The 16,545-nt window shown below is 35.7% G+C and overlaps 1 protein-coding gene across 1 annotated transcript in view; it reads left to right on the forward strand.

Annotated features, from left to right (window-relative positions):
* Positions 1-16,545, forward strand: part of LOC129262621 (uncharacterized) — a 58,839-nt gene that overhangs the window by 18,705 nt on the left and 23,589 nt on the right. The window contains exons 2-4 of the mRNA XM_054900757.2: positions 11,121-11,175; positions 13,196-13,286; positions 14,412-14,575. Coding sequence (XP_054756732.2) covers positions 11,121-11,175; positions 13,196-13,286; positions 14,412-14,575 — 310 coding nt within the window. The remainder of the gene's footprint in view (positions 1-11,120; positions 11,176-13,195; positions 13,287-14,411; positions 14,576-16,545) is intronic.

Genomic DNA, 16,545 nt, shown 5'->3' on the forward strand with positions numbered 1-16,545 from the left:
CAATATTTTAAATATGGATTATAAACATGTCGTTCAAACACAGGTGTGCCCCCCCCCCCCCCATATTTGTAAATATTTGGTAAATTTTCCTTGGGGAAAATGTGCCCCATTCCCATTTTGGAAAACCCTAGATCCACCCCTGTCACCATATATGCGTAAAGTCGTGCAAAACTTACGAACAACTTACCACATGGAATTGTTATCTGGATCAAACCGTCGAAACGGCATGCAATTCCATTGCATAAACACTGGTTAAAGGTTTCCCGGATTACTCATGTTATCACGGCGCACAGTGGGCCAGAATGAGTTGAAAGTGCGCCAAAATTATATTCCGTGTTAAATTTTTACTTTAACATGTTGCTTATGGGTAATTTTTGGCGTAGAATCGACTGAACATAATTTGAAGCCGAAAAGACGTCACCTTGATACCAAATTATGATTGGATACTTAAAATATCTGTGAAAAGACAAATTACACTAAGCAAATTGTGTAGTATATAAACTTTGTGTTATGTGCTACTTTAAAATTGGCCAGAGTGAATGTTGGTTTATGCCTAAAAAGTGTTTATGAGATGCCGAAAATATTTGTTATTGCATCAAAATGATTATTAATTACATTTATAAAAAAAAACTTTCTAATCTGAAAAATATTAACAGTGCTTTATAAAGCTGTGTTGACTTGTGTAAAACGCAGAGTATATAACACCACGAATGTATCACTTTGAGGAGGGTTTGGGGCTGAAATTATTCTATGAGTAAGTTTTATCCCTGGAAGAGTTGTGAGTATAGCCCTTATAAGCTTTAGCAACCTTTATGTTGTTTACATTAAGCCTGGAATTCATGTCATTTTCATGGAATGGAAGGGGAATCGTCCTCGCCGTGCAAAGAAAGCGAACGGCAATGTATCCCATGCGATGCGCTCCGATGACTGCGCGGTATAAAAATGACCGTTTTTTAACAGGTTTTTGGGGTGTTGTGTCAAGTTAAATCGGCTGTAACATAAAAACGGGCAGCCAAATTTGGTATCGACTTAAAGCTTAGACATCGGGAAAAATGATGTTTATAGAATTTAGACGGAAATCCACGGAAATCTAAACGATTATATTGTAAATGCAAAAAACATTGATTTTTTTAGCCTATTTCGTGGAAAAATCAGCCTATAAACCTCTTAAAAGGTGTATTTTATCTACTTTGATACCTTTCACACGAAAGAAGAATATATCAACATTATGTGGGAGCCATTTCAGAATCCTACATGAAAAACCTTTTGTGAAATGGCATGTTTTTCAACTAGGATGTCATATACGCGACATTTCGCAAAATGTCACATTTTACGATTTGAGGTAGGAAATTAACAACCTTTATGCAAATTCCGGAATGAAATATTTTGCTGAAATATTCTTCAAAGTATTGTCTTTCAGCTGGGCATGAAAAAAATTAAAAATCTGAAATTGCCCAAAATGACTTTTGGCGCACTTTTGTTTCGCCCCGGCCCACTGTGCGGCGCCTCGCCGGTCCTCTTATCTTATGTGATTGGCTGGTTTCTCACGTCACGTGTCACAGACTCCGCCAAAAAATGCAATCCGAACATAAGGCCTTTGCCAATACACCCTCTCTCCGGCTCTTTGTTTGTTAGCATCTATCGGCATAGAGAAAGAATTCTACTAATAGTAGCTATACTGAGAGGGTGAATGCTAGTTGCCTGTTTTACAGTAACAATTTCCAATTCACTGCATAGCTCGTGTAATTTGTTGACATTTTACCAGGTTCTCAAATTAAGGCACTTTAGGAGGCTATAGGGTGAGTAAGGGTTTGGGTTGGACATGGACTTATACAACGAATGGGTTGGAGAATTACTTTGATCTGGTAAATTTAAACCCGAAAATAACAATCGCTGATGGATTTTGAGAAGCTTGTCAAATCCTTAGTCAATACAGATTGACAAGAACCTCAGAGTAGAAAAAAGAGCCTTTTGCACGATGGCACGATATTTGATATATACATTTATGTTCATATAAAAGGCGGTTGATAAGTCATCGATTGGGTAAATTGAATAATTTCAGTGTTTAATTCAAAAGTTGTTTGTATTGCAATTCTTTTTTTCTTTGCTTTGTTCTTTTAATACTTGAAGGGACCCCCCCCCCCTTGATTTCCCGACAGTCTTTCCTCTGATCGCCACTGCCGTGAATGGGTATACGATTCTATGCCCTCTCCTCCATTACTATACAGTAGCGCTTTTGAAGCTGCAAATGAAGCCTTTGAAGTTTAGCCTTTAAAAGGTTGATCGTTGACTTAGCAGAGTAGCAGTGGTATAAAGTACATCCCGAGGGAAAGATTCACATCTGGTATCCTTGTCAACAAATCGACAAGAACTGGTGCTGCAACAACCCTTGATCATTAGAATAACCAAAACGAAGATCAGCTAACACTAAATATTCTACACTGTACTTGAAGTAATTGGATGACCATGAAAATGTAAGAGTTGAGACACTCTAAAAATTCTGGATGTTGATCAACTCGATGAAGAGTGGTAGATTTTAAGGACAGCTTAATTCGTAATGTATGAACAAATTCAATCAAAGCAACAAGATATATTTTACCATGGTGTTTTTTTTTACAAATTCGATTTGTCTCTCTATAATTCGATTGACTTATAGAGTTTTAGTTTGTAAAAATTATTTGGCTGTCTTCAGACTTATATAAATGTAAAAAATAATATAATTGAATAAGATGCCGTTGCCAGCACTGTTCCTGCACCTGCATCATCGTGCCTTAAATAATCTTTGTGATTAAAAATAAAGTGTAATTTGTTATAATGATTGTCTGTCATGATAATTAAAATAATGAATCACGCTTCCATGTTTCATGGATTAAATAAATATAGTAATAATAATAATAATAATAGGCATTTATATAGCGCCATCTATCTAGAAATATTCTATTCCGAGGCGCACAAGAAAAGAAAGAATGAGAAAGTTTGGATGAGTGTCAAAGTGCCAATAACTAATACTGTTAGAAAAGATAAGACTTTAGTTTAGATTTGAAGGTCTCCAGTGATGGTGTAATTCTTAAATTCAATGCCAAATTATTCTAGAGAGAAGGTGCTGAGGCAGAGAAAGCTCGCGCACCATATGCTATCATGTGTCTTGGGAGCCTTACGAAGTTGCTGGTGTGATGATCTTAGGCTACGAGCTGGTGTATAAGGCTTGACAAGGATTTTTTTTTTCAGATCTCTTAAATCTAATTTTTGATTGCATAAATTGTAATGATGAATAAGATACATATCAGCATGTACAACATTAACCTGGCATGGCATTAGGTTTCAGATGCAACAATGTGTATATTGTACACTTAAGAAGCACCATAAGATTCGTACAAATTCAATTTCCAAAGATTTTTTAGTTCATGAAATATCTCTTTGATATCACCAAGCATTGCTTGATTTGAGGGAGATGTGACGTAATGAGCTCGAGTTTAAAACAGACATTACTGGCTTAACAGACGCTCATCGTGTATCAAGATGACACGTATAACATGAACAACAATCAGAACGAAAGAAATAATCAATGTTTCTCTGTCATGTCAAATCGAGTTAATATTCATCCATCGATTCAAAAGAGCTAGTTGAAACGTCGATATTTAGGACTCATTAAAAAGAAACTCAGCCAACATAATCATTCATCATTGGCATGATAAGGGATTGTGCACTCATTGTGACAATTAATAATACATTATAGTATTGTAACACTCGACTAATGCATTCTTGCTCGTAAACACCATACACCCAACGACCGTTACGACATAACATATCAAATTTATTATACTGTAGGTTCATGGCGAAAAGGTATCATTTGGTACATATTGAGGTGCATCTTATATCACCTAGCATGCAACGGATACTAATAAACAGGTGTATTATTATACACTTCACATATGAAACGGAATCAAATACAGATGCTTTTTTCCCCTGTTGTTGCTATAATTACACATTCATGACATTGGTATTTCTGCAAGGGTAATAATGTTACGCTTAACACCCCCCCCCCCCTCATCATGTTCATGAATTTCTATAGGTGAAGTGTTTAATTTTTTTTGAAAATCGACTCATTCCCTATATCATATTCAGACAACGTCTAGCCATAGATCCAGGTCTAACAATTTTAATATTTTATCCTTGGGCACCCACTTAGATTTTATTCTTGATAAAGTCTCTGCTCAGTTTATATTCATAGGAAATATGTATATCATAGACGTCGCTCCGATGCTCTTTCCTTTATTGAATTAGAAGACGATCCAGATGCATATCTTATTAATTTTGCCTAGAAGGAAGTGGACGCGGAGCAGAGTTAAGGACTCGTGAAGAAGGGGAGTTTGTCAGTGGATGTTTATTGGAAATGGATGGGATATAATCTTGTTGGTTTTATTATCTCAATATTTTTAAGTAAATAAACGTGATGTGTCGAGATCGTCAATAAACCAAAAATATTAGCGGTTTTTTAATGATAATTAGAAGGGTTTTGATGTAAGATGGTATACGCATGAATTTATTTTCCATTATTATAAGATTTGGGGAAAACATGAATCACAGTTCTGACAGGGGCGTCGATCCATTTTTCAGATTGGGGGGGGGGGGCAAAATCATTAACGTTCCAAAGGCGCTCGATCGTACAAAACACCCACCCAAAACACCCACCCATATATATATATATATATATATATATATATATATATATATATATATATATATATATATTATATACACACACACACACACACTCACATATATATATATATATATATATATATATATATATAGAAATTTTCCTCACCTCTGGTCTACCAATGGTTTCGCGCCTCGATCACAGGCGGCTCATCAGGACACTGAAGCTAGTTGGATTTGGTGGGGGCCCTCGGTTGGGGCAATGGATGCATTTCACGGTCCGGCGGAATAGCTGGGGTCCTTAACATCCGAGACAGAATAAGTGACACTGCCCATAAACCAGCTTTCATTACCCTGAAGGACCATAAAGAAAACTTCAGAAACAACCCAAAAGCCAGACTAATAAACCCCACCAAATCCGAACTAGGTAAAGTAAGTAAACAGATGCTTGACCGTATAAACAATGAAGTTAGGAAGAAAACTAAAGCAAACCAGTGGATTAGCACTGCGAACGTCATCGAATGGTTTACAAAGTTACCAGATAAAGACACGCTCACTTTTTTGGTCTTCGACATAGTTGACTTCTACCCCTCTATCTCCCAAGACCTCCTCCTCAAATGCTTAAAGTGGGCTGAAAGGTAAACCTCTCTTAGTAATATCGAAAGAGACACCATCATGCATTCCAGGAGAACCCTCCTCTTTGACAACAGCAGCAAACCATGGATAAAAAGGGAGGCACAACGCCAATTCGATGTCTCAATGGGGGCCTACGACGGGGCCGAAATCTGCGAACTGGTAGGCCTATATGCCCTATCGCAGTTAGAAACCAAAATAAATACACACAGTATCGGTCTATACAGGGACGATGGACTGGCCACCTTAAGACGCACCTCAGGCAGCAGGGCCGACAGAGCTAGAAAAACACTCATCAAAGCCTTCCAAGAGCTCGGGCTGAGAATAACAGTGCAAACCAACCTGAAACGGGTAGACTACCTAGATGTAACCTTAGATCTCGAGGATAACTCCTACCAACCCTTCAGAAAACCCAACGACACCCCGATGTATGTGAACGCCAACTCCAACCATCCCCCTACCATCACGAAGCAAATCCCCACATCAGTACAAACAAGAATCTCATCCCTATCTTCAAATGAAGAAAAATTTAAGACCGCAGCACCGGTATACAAGGAAGCCCTGAATAACAGCGGTTACCTACCTACTAGCGGTTGATACATCCCAATTTAAATTGTATATATATATATATATATATATATATATATATATATATATGTATGTATATATATATATAAAGTAATCACAAAAGGTTTAGTAAATGCCGTGGAAATAAGATCGTAGATTTTAAAAGGAGCATAGCTCTCAAAAATGAAAGGTAAAGTCACACTCTTCGTCAGTGCCCATGATGTGACAAAAAAAAAAGAGAATTCAAAATCCGTTTCTGAAATAGTCGTGAAAAACACTTATCCCTGAGGAAGACGTATGTTTAACGTCGAAAATTTGGAATTCAAAATAAACTGTTAGAACTAAGTACAATGCATTACCACTTTGCCTCATTAATATATATATATATGACTCATGAGACACAGACACGTATCTCACTACACAGATAGTACGAGTGCCGAGAGTGAGCTCAAATTTCTTTGTATTCTGAGCCGAAAACTTGATATTCTAAGCATTTTTGGTACCAATGATTAAAGTATACACCCGAAGAATCAAAATTATTTTATAATGACTTTATGTGGTCATCATTGTAAAGGGGAAGTATTACTAATCAGATATATAACTTCACTTTTCAAAATAGTGATCAGAGTTTGCAGAAATCAGCTCCCAAAAATGATTTATTTTCATGCCATATTTCTGCCTTCCACCGGTCCTCTTGCGAGCTACAGCTGAGTGACGTCACACAATGAGCAGTGAGCAGCTGAGCTGACAGCAGCCCATTGGAGACGATCTTTCCAATCAGCGTTTTTTGCTCTTAGAATTGTTTATTCCTCTTAAGATTGGTCTTGTTATATAGATAAAAGTTTGAATTTACTGAACAGTGAAAAAAAGTGCACATTTAACGTATTTTGGTAACCGATATTTAGCTTAGAATTTTTTTTTTTCAAGAAATATATGTGAATATACAAAGCATATTTTCACGTAGAAATCACACTTGCGTCACATTAATATTATAATCAATATAAAGCATAGACATTCTTCTTTATGACTGAACAAAAATTATGAAATTTCATATTTCATTAAGTAGCAAAGTCAGGAACCACAAAAAAAAACACGGCAATATCCATCGCGAAATGACTGAAATTGCAGTTGAATTGCCGAAGCATTATTAGGCAACAGCGGCGAGCGGACTTTCTTTCATATATTTTAAAAATGCCTCTCCGAAAGGGCAATGGTCTGTGGCCAAATGCGTTGGCCTTTGTTTTGTCATGTGCGAGGACCCTGGTTCGAAACTCGGATTTTTTTTTCTGGGTATTTTTTTTATATTCCTTCCCCGTCCCTACCCATCTTTTTTTCTCTTTTTATTTTCTTGTGAAATTCTATTCAGACCTGTATTTATCAAATCTTGCTTCTTAATTGCTGCTTTTGATTTTCAAGTTCTTGATTAGATTATTTCTACTCTTATTTAGGATGGGAGGGGTAGAGTTAAAAGTCAAGTCCACATCAACTAAAAATTATTTGAATAGAGTAATTTCCCTTGTTGTTTTTACTCAAAACAGTCATATACACAAAACAATGATATGCAAATTAGAGTTGTCACTCACATCACATTCGTTTATATTTTTTTGTGGCATTTTGTTTTTTATTCTTTGCAGATTTGACGATAGGAAACTCTTCATCTGATCACAATAGGTTATATTTACGGAACTGTTAAAATAGTAATTATAATTATATAAATTTGAATCAAAGTTTTTATGAAATTTCCTGCAATATCTTGTTATTTTTCTTTAAATTCAAATGAATTTTTGATTGCGTGGACTTCTCCTTTACTCTTAATGTAGGGAATGCATAGCAAAATTTATCCAGAAACAAAATTGTCTTAGAATATGCAAATCAGTAATGGACACATGTTCACTTTTCTTTCATCCCGGCCACTTCCTCACATCCACCAGGCTTTCAGTCTTATAACAAAAATGATGAACCATCACACAACAGCACACAACATTCACAGTGCTTCACAATAAATATTTCACTTCTGTTCATACATGCAATAAATATTGTGGAAAACAATTAAAAGGCGTACCCATATTCAAATACCGTTTAAAAGGACAAATATATTATACCTTTCGAGAAAAATCAGCACGTTAAATATCTGATAACAAAACATAATTATGGGGCACTGCAAGAAACTTATGTTCAATTGCAAATCAAGCGTAAGTCTTAAATTCAAATTCAAGCGTAATAAGGTCGAGTTGCAATCGCAATTCAACTACATGTTTAATCAAAGGACTTACCCTTGATTTGGGACGTGTGATTGAGTATAACATTTCTCGCAAAATGCCCTAGTAACATTAAAATTGTTCTTTCGTTTTAAATTGTGTGTTATTATTTTTGACAAGCTGTATTCCTGTCCAAGTCAAATTTCTTAGTTCTCTCCAAAACTGTGCTCAAAATTGTTTTCAAGATTGATAAAGAAAATTTTTCTTTTGTATCATTATCAGTCCATAACTTGCAAACCGTAGGTCCTGGAAAGAGTGAAGAAAAAAATGGCTATATCCAAATCATAGTAAAAGGACATGATGGAATCTCCCAGATTGAGGTAGCAAGCAGAGACCAGAAGTCACCAGAGTCAGCAAGTGTGCAGATCTGTGTGTAGAAGAGAGAAAAAAAAAGAAACAGTTTAAATAATCAAATCAAAGTATGAATTTAATTATCGTGATGATTGATGACGTGCGGTGGCATGTAATTCCCGGTCAACAGCAGTTCTTTTGAGGCTTAGAACTGAAAACGGGACATTTACATTCACCAATTTAATCATGAAAAGTATGGGTTTTTGCTACAGAAATGATGCGAGCGCGAAGCGCGAGCTGAAAATGTTTATATTCCAATCTGAAAAGTGGACATTTTGAGCACGATTTTAAATAAAGAACGAGTTGTGTATCTCAATCTCGCTTGCTGAACATTACAATCTTGTTTTTTTATGCATATCCGGAATTATTGGGGGGGGGGGGGGCAAAATGATATGTTTGCCCCCCCCCAATATTTTAATTGGGGGGCGATCGCCCCCCCCCCCTGCCCCCCCCCCCCCAGGATCGACGCCTCTGGATGATGATACTGCTCGTTATTAAGCTTCGCCTGTAATGACATTTAACTTCCCCACCCTCTCTCTCTCTCTCTATTTCGGTTCTCGTGTTTTAGTTCACCCGTTCGTTCAATATGTCTTCAGTTTTTCTCTCTACAGCGCGTCACAACAAAAATGTTCCTCTGACATATGGCTGAATTAACTCTAAAATGTGGTAGTATTCTCAAATAAATGTTCATAAGTAGGAAGCTCATTTCATGATCTGAATTCTATGAAAATGTTATTGGTCTCACTTCAGCGGGTTTGAATACACACTCTGTTACGTAACAGTGGCGCATTCTAGCTCATTCCAAGTTTGCAGCATTTCTGCATTTTCTATGGCATGTTAACCCCCATTTTGACATCCAGAATCTGAGCAGGGACATTTCCCTACTCATATCATGGACCTATGAAAAGATGGACGATTAACACGAGCATTTCTTTGATCCAATGATAGTCACCGTCACCTGGTTATATGCGCATCTTAATGAGAACATACAGGTGTTGTAACAATAGCAATTACAATTACCATGACTACCAAGGGTATCTGATCACTCACAGTTTCCTGGTCTTGATTTTTGTTGGCTGATACCCTGTTTCAGCATGTGTCTTTCAGTCAACATGCTTCATATATGGAGCAGCAAACTTGAGAAGCAGACGATTTTTATGATATAAAATATGATATTATTCGATCCGCTAACTACCGCTCACACATAAGGACCTCATTAACATTGAGATATACTGTAGAAGCTGTTATTTTCGCGGATTTCGCGAATTGCCGATCGGCCGCGAATTTAACAACACGCGAAAATATTGACACATTTCTTAGTCAGTGCCAATGTCCGTAACAGCAAAGCTTTACTGTAGAAAACATCCTGTGTAGTGAGAAATTGGAGATATGCACCTGTATATGTACAAAAAATAAGGCTTAGAAAGTACAGTTAGTGATTCAAAAAGTTAGCTAGAATTTCACTTTTTTAAATTTCTCAAACAAAATCAGAGCCTAAACTATTTTCTAATATCATTTTATCAATATTCATATACTCCCTGTAATATCAAAATGTATTTTTCATGAAATAATTTGATTTTATTTTCATCTAATTGACTCTATACACACGTATTGGCAGCTATTTGCATACTCATTAATATTCATAAGTCACATGACCAGAGCTTTTAGAGGTGAAGATTCTGTTCACAAAATTCCACATTTTTGCACTTTTACCAACTTTTTGAAAAATGAATCGAACAAATCACAAATTCCAAAGATTGCTAAACCCTGTAGATTACAGATCAAATTGTGGCTTGATGAATTTTCAGAACTAAAGGTAAAAAAAGGTGAAATTCAAGCCACCTTTTTCCACAGTTTGTAACTGTTTTTACAGGGACATATTTATGTACAAGAGACACATCAGCATGAGGACTTTGAAGAGTATGAATTTGCACGTAATTTCCACTAGTTTTGCTTCTTAGGAATGCTGTGGAAATGTTTTGTACATCTTCCCATCGCGAATTTAACAACCCGCGAAAATGTCGGGACCCCGCGATTCGCGAAAAATTCTGTACGCGAAAATAACAGCTTGTACAGTATACGATCTACACATGTTATGTGCCACGTATATCTGGAATATTATGGAGAAACTTGGGAAAATTGAATTTTAAATGGTAAACAATTAATCACAATATTACCTCTATATTAAAATATGCAGACATTTCCCCAAATAAACACATGGAACTAAGATTAACAAAGGTAAACAAAAACTGCACATCGTTTTTCCATTATTAAATTTATTTTTTATCAACGGTGCATATAATTTGTGAAATATAAATGTCCAATCACGAACTGCTTCAGTCCCTTCTCACGGTGACGATCATAGAACCAAAGAAGACTAGTATGAAGAGAATGTTATACAGATGACAATTACAGTCACCTGTTAGTGAATGTATTATCTAAGCGACGAATGTCTCCATAGGTCCATGATCATATCCAGGCAAACTTGGGCATGTTCATCAGGACAAGAAACATAACAAATAAGTTTATTTGATGATTGATAATAATTACGTTTACGTTGACAATGCCCCCCCCCCTTTTTTTTATAGCTATTTTGCCATTTGGGATGATAATTTTTTTTTAATGTATCATTCTCTCATATTCGAAATTCAGACCGGAACCACACTATGCACATCTACGTCATTAACAGAGGCTCTCCAAGATATCGGTAAGTTATTTCTCGATTCCTGATATTCATTGGAAAAAAAAAGAAATATTCAAAAAAATGATTGTTGGATCACCCAGATATTTATAGTATGAACCCCGTAAGCTTGACATCCATCGTCACTGGCTCTGGACGATGCATTGTGTGTAGGCCTACATATTCATAACATGAAAAATCGGACCCTTATTCCCGAAACCGTACACTGTAAAAACTGTGATGTTAAAACTGACACCAGTTGGTGTTAATAGAGGACCACACCCTGGGGTGTTAAAATTACACCCTAGAGATTGAACATAACACCAAAGAGTGTAAATGTAACAGCCAAATGTGTTGTAATAACACCTATGGGTGTAAAACTAACACCACTAATTTAACAACGGTGTAAAACAACTGGGGTGCGTTTCATCAACATTTTTGTCCGACAAGTTGTCATATCTGACAACTCTCCCTGATTCTGATTGGCTGTGAGGTACTGTTACTATGGTAATTGTCCGATGAAGCAGGATATGTCGGATAAAATCCTTTCATGAAACGCTCCCCTGGTGTGGTCCTCTATGTATATACACCGGTTAACACCAAAGTTTTTGCTGTGTACTACTTCACAATGTTTTTACAAAGTGAACTTCTTTCTTTAGCCACAATCAAAACTGTAAAAAATGATAAGTTTTTAACTAAGATGCTTGTTAAAAAAATAAAATCTCCCTAGATCGCATTGGGTTCTAGCTAATATGAATAGAAATGATACAAAATTCTGATGTAACACCTGATAATATTTTCCCCTAATATTCCGGATTGTTGTTGCATTTGTAGCTATCCTCTCCTTTCATTTTTGGTGTGTAGTACATTTCATCGATGATGTTATTAAGTTAGCTATATATATATATTTTTTTTAATTAAGGTTCAATATACAGACCAAAATATTGCAAGATGAAGTAGATGTTAAACTTAAACCCTGGATAATGATAATAAAAACATGAAGTAATACACTCCCGGGTGAGGTTTGAACCGGGAATCAATCAATTATTCTTCTGTACTTTTTTTCTTGGCTGTGGATTTATTTATTTATTTATTTGGAGGCGGCAACAACACCAAGCCCCATCTTTTCACCAGTGTTGAGGAAAAGATTTCTACCAAAAAAGAAAATCCTTGAAACGCCATCTAATATCAAATAAAGGTGAAACACAGAATAAAGTAACCTTTCGATTTCTAAGATCACTGTTCCACAATACAATATTGCATCCACCAACAATAATTATATGTTTAATTTATATGTTTTCTGCCAGTCTATTTTTTTCACATCCCCATTAGCGTATCTGATTTATAATAGGCGGGTGTATACATTGCTCGGTTGCCAAGGTTTCCGCGCCACAACACCTTGTCCGATCAATATCGTATCACATTGCGATTATACACTTTCTGTTATTCTTGACGGTATATATTCACGGCGCTGAAAGCTTATCAGTCTGATCATGTGACATTATAGAATGGAAGTCAAAGAGTAAAATATACATGTAGAAATTGATCGGGCGCGCGTGGAATTCGTGAGGTTCAACTTCATGAGCGATGATCGTGGAAAGGTATTTGTGCCCTCTATCCGTTTTTATGGAGATTTCTACAAAAAAGATACTTTGAAATAGATGTCCAATGTTTTCCGTTAGATTATATCGAATTATTGGATTCTTGTGCCTCGACGTCCCCCCCCCCCCGGCAATAATGATTCTACATACTCCAATGCTAATCGCAGACATTGACAATACTAATTCTTCAATGTTTATTTACGGACATATTCCCTTTATAAACATTAAACAGTATTCCCTTCCATATTGCGAGCACATTATAATATTATGTTTGTCCTACGTATATAACGACAATTATAACGTTGGTTTTTTCATGCAGTCCATGATTCTATCAACCTGCCGTCTCATTTCCAGTTAAAGCTCCTCAAATGGTCTGCACCCAAGTGTAAAAACCTCTCAAGATGACGATGTGTAATAATATTAGTCTTTCTCTTCCATCTCCCCAGTTGGTTTCAGCCCACTGATCAACCAAGACGCTGTCATACATATGGAGCTCTACGGCTGTCCGGACGAAGCGGCTAGTACAAAAGACTACTGGTAATGTCTGATGAATTGAAGAAATTGGTTTTCCTTGCATGAAATTTTCTACACAATTTTGAGGTTTTTCTATAATGGGAGCATTTCGTAATTTCTTCCTCAGTGCCGCATTTTTATTCATATTTATTAAATCATTGACTGAGGAGGACTCTATGATAGTGTTTCAGACTATTGATTAATTTGATGCCATACTTGAGTATATGCAAGTAGGAAAATGCAATTGGGTTTTCACATAACATTAAAATAACTTTATGACTATGATAAAAAATTAAACTAGTTTATTGATTTGTTTGGATTATTTTTCCCTATTAACTTGATGCATGATTATTTCATCCATGCCGTATCCCGTACGACAGCAGTAATTATGTTGCTACCTAAATCTTTTCCTGGATTGGTCAGATCTGATGACCATCTTGTTTGGATTGACCAAATGACCCCATTCCTTAATAGCTATGGTAGAAGTATTGTTTTTACCTGATTGCCTATATATCTCTGGGGATACCTGTCTTGTATACGGAGGGGCAGAGGGTAATTACTAGCTAGCACACAGTCAAGTAATTACTCAAAATACAATTGCATCAAAATAATAATCTTCCCTAATAGCTTGTCATAATATGCAAGCTGATATGACAAAATATTTGTCTTTTAATTTTCATTTCGTTGTTCCACATTAAAATCCTTACAGAAAAGAAATGCAGAAAATCAAAGAAATACAAATAAAAATTGTTACAAATAAGAATTTTAATATCATATTACTTGGGTTAAAAAAATGCAATTTTACACCCTTTATAGGCCTTAATGGATATTTTTGGGTTGCTGTTTTAGTGTTCAACTGTGCTTCCTTCATGCAAGTGCCTTTCTGTAGGCCTACCTCTCTAATAGTAATTTACATCTTCGGAACACAAAGATTCATTGTTGATACAAACAGGCATTTCCCTTTTAATTAATTCGTAAGGTTATTTATTTTTGTATCTAGTTCTGCGTGTTAATTTGATGCATTTTACGTTTCGAGATTTCAACAATCAAATCCGCCATGTCAGTCATTTCATAGGCACAATACTCGAGGGAACGATAGGCCTGATAAGTTTATCTTCTTTGACACCGAATTATGTTATCTTCCATCAGGTCATGTAATACTAAAAACACAAGTGGTATATGCCAAGGACCGATCGCCATGATGTTCCAATGGTCACGGGATCGATGTGATAACTATCTAGCCATGGGAGATGCTATCACCGTAGGTGGCGCTTTCATGCACAATGTGGTTCTAATGGTTCAGTACAAGAAAGGTAAATTTGAGTTTAATTAATCATTGCATTAAAAAATATCGGTGTCTACAAACAAACACCTCAGGAACAAAGCACCAGTTTGGCTACAGAATAACCCCAGATAAGCATTTAAACAACTCCAGTCAGTGTTCAAATAACATCGGTTTGATTTTAAACTGGTGCTATTTCAACACTTCTATTCCTATAAGCAGAGCGGGATCGCATCGATAATTAAAACCAGCTTCTTTTGCAGTGTTAAAGGACAAGCCCACCCCAACAAAAAGTTGATTTGAATAAAAAGAGAAAAACCCAACAAACATAACACTGAAAATTTCATCAAAATCGGATGTAAAATAAGAAAGTTATGACATTTTAAAGTTTCGCTTAATTTAACAAAATAGTTATATGCACATCCTGGTCGGTATGCAAATAAGGAGACTGATGACGTCATCCACTCACTATTTCTTTTGTATTTTATTATGTGAAATATGAAATATTCTAATTTTCTCCCCATTGTCAAGTGAAACAAAGGCTAATTCCTCCCTGAACGTGTGCAATTTATTAGCATTGTTTAATATTATATGGTTCAGTCAAGTTGGTCCTTATTGTCAAATCTGTAAAAAATGAAATATTGTATAATTAAAACAATAAAAACAAAAGAAATAGTGAGTGAGGGACATCATCGACTGTCTCATTTGAATGTCACTGAGTTGTGCATATCACTGTTTTGTGATAAATAAACGAAACTTTAAAATGTCATAACCTTCTTATTTTACATCCGATTTTGATGAAATTTTCAGCGTTATGCTAGTTTGATTTTTCTCTATTTATTCAAATCTTCATTTTTCTGGGATGGACTTGACCTTTAACTCAACATGACTATGCTCGACACGTTCAACAGACGCTTCTTTTTCCATTTTTATCCACTTTGATAGGCCTAGAGATTGTAATTATGCTAATAAATTGAACTGAGGGCGTTAGAGACCGTTATCTTCTGTAGAATCTATTAATTACAATACAATACAATTTCTAAATATATTCTTCAATTTCCTCTCCTAGAAACGGTAAAAGAGATGATATAGGTTTATTAAAAGGAGTGGATATTGAAGATATTAGAGGGAGAAATATAAGAAATATATATAATTTGAATGCTCTTAGTGATAAATGTAAGACATATTCTGGTTAAACCTATTTACCATCTGAAATACATCACAGGGGAACATACATTCATAAAGGAGAATATCACCGAAGCAGATATACTTTTAACCATCAAGATTGCATACTTATGGAAAATTGTATATTTTGCTGAGCAACATTACTAAAAAGTAAATAAATAAGTAAATAGATAAATGAATGAATAAATAAATGGGTCACATGGAGGTGCAGTGCCTTGAAATGTGGGGCAAGATCAAAATTCAAAAGTTGCAAAATGAAACAATATTGAAAATCACTGTTCTTTTTTTTGTGTGTTGATAAGTGAGTTTCTCAGCGGTTTATTTTGTTTTCATGCACCTTAACATCAACATTAACATGGAGATCTGTGAGATAACATGATTTGAGTCGTGGTTTGAAGTACCCATGCATGTTTGTTTGTTATGTGTTTGCTTGTGCAGAGCTGTGTTTGATTCCATGTTAATGTCGATGTTAACGTGCATGAAAACAGAAGAAACCGCTGATAAACTCACTCATCACCACGGAAAAAAAAAACAGTGACTTTCAATATTGTGTAATTTTGCAACTTTAGAATTTTGACGTGGCCCCACATTTCAAGGCCCTGCACCTCCATGTGAACCATAATCATATCATGTAGGGTATCATTTTGAATACAATAAATGATCTTTTGAATAATATCATAATATGCATTGCGTATAATTGGGAGTTGGGAGAAATTAATGGCCAAACTCAGATTTCCAAACTGTTTTTAGGATTAATAATCAGTACGTATAGAGAAATTGTTTACGCGACTTGCCGTCTGAGAAAGAATTGAACAA

The sequence above is a fragment of the Lytechinus pictus genome, chromosome 5 (genome assembly GCF_037042905.1).
Source record: "Lytechinus pictus isolate F3 Inbred chromosome 5, Lp3.0, whole genome shotgun sequence".
NCBI classification, from domain to species: Eukaryota; Metazoa; Echinodermata; class Echinoidea; order Temnopleuroida; family Toxopneustidae; genus Lytechinus; species Lytechinus pictus.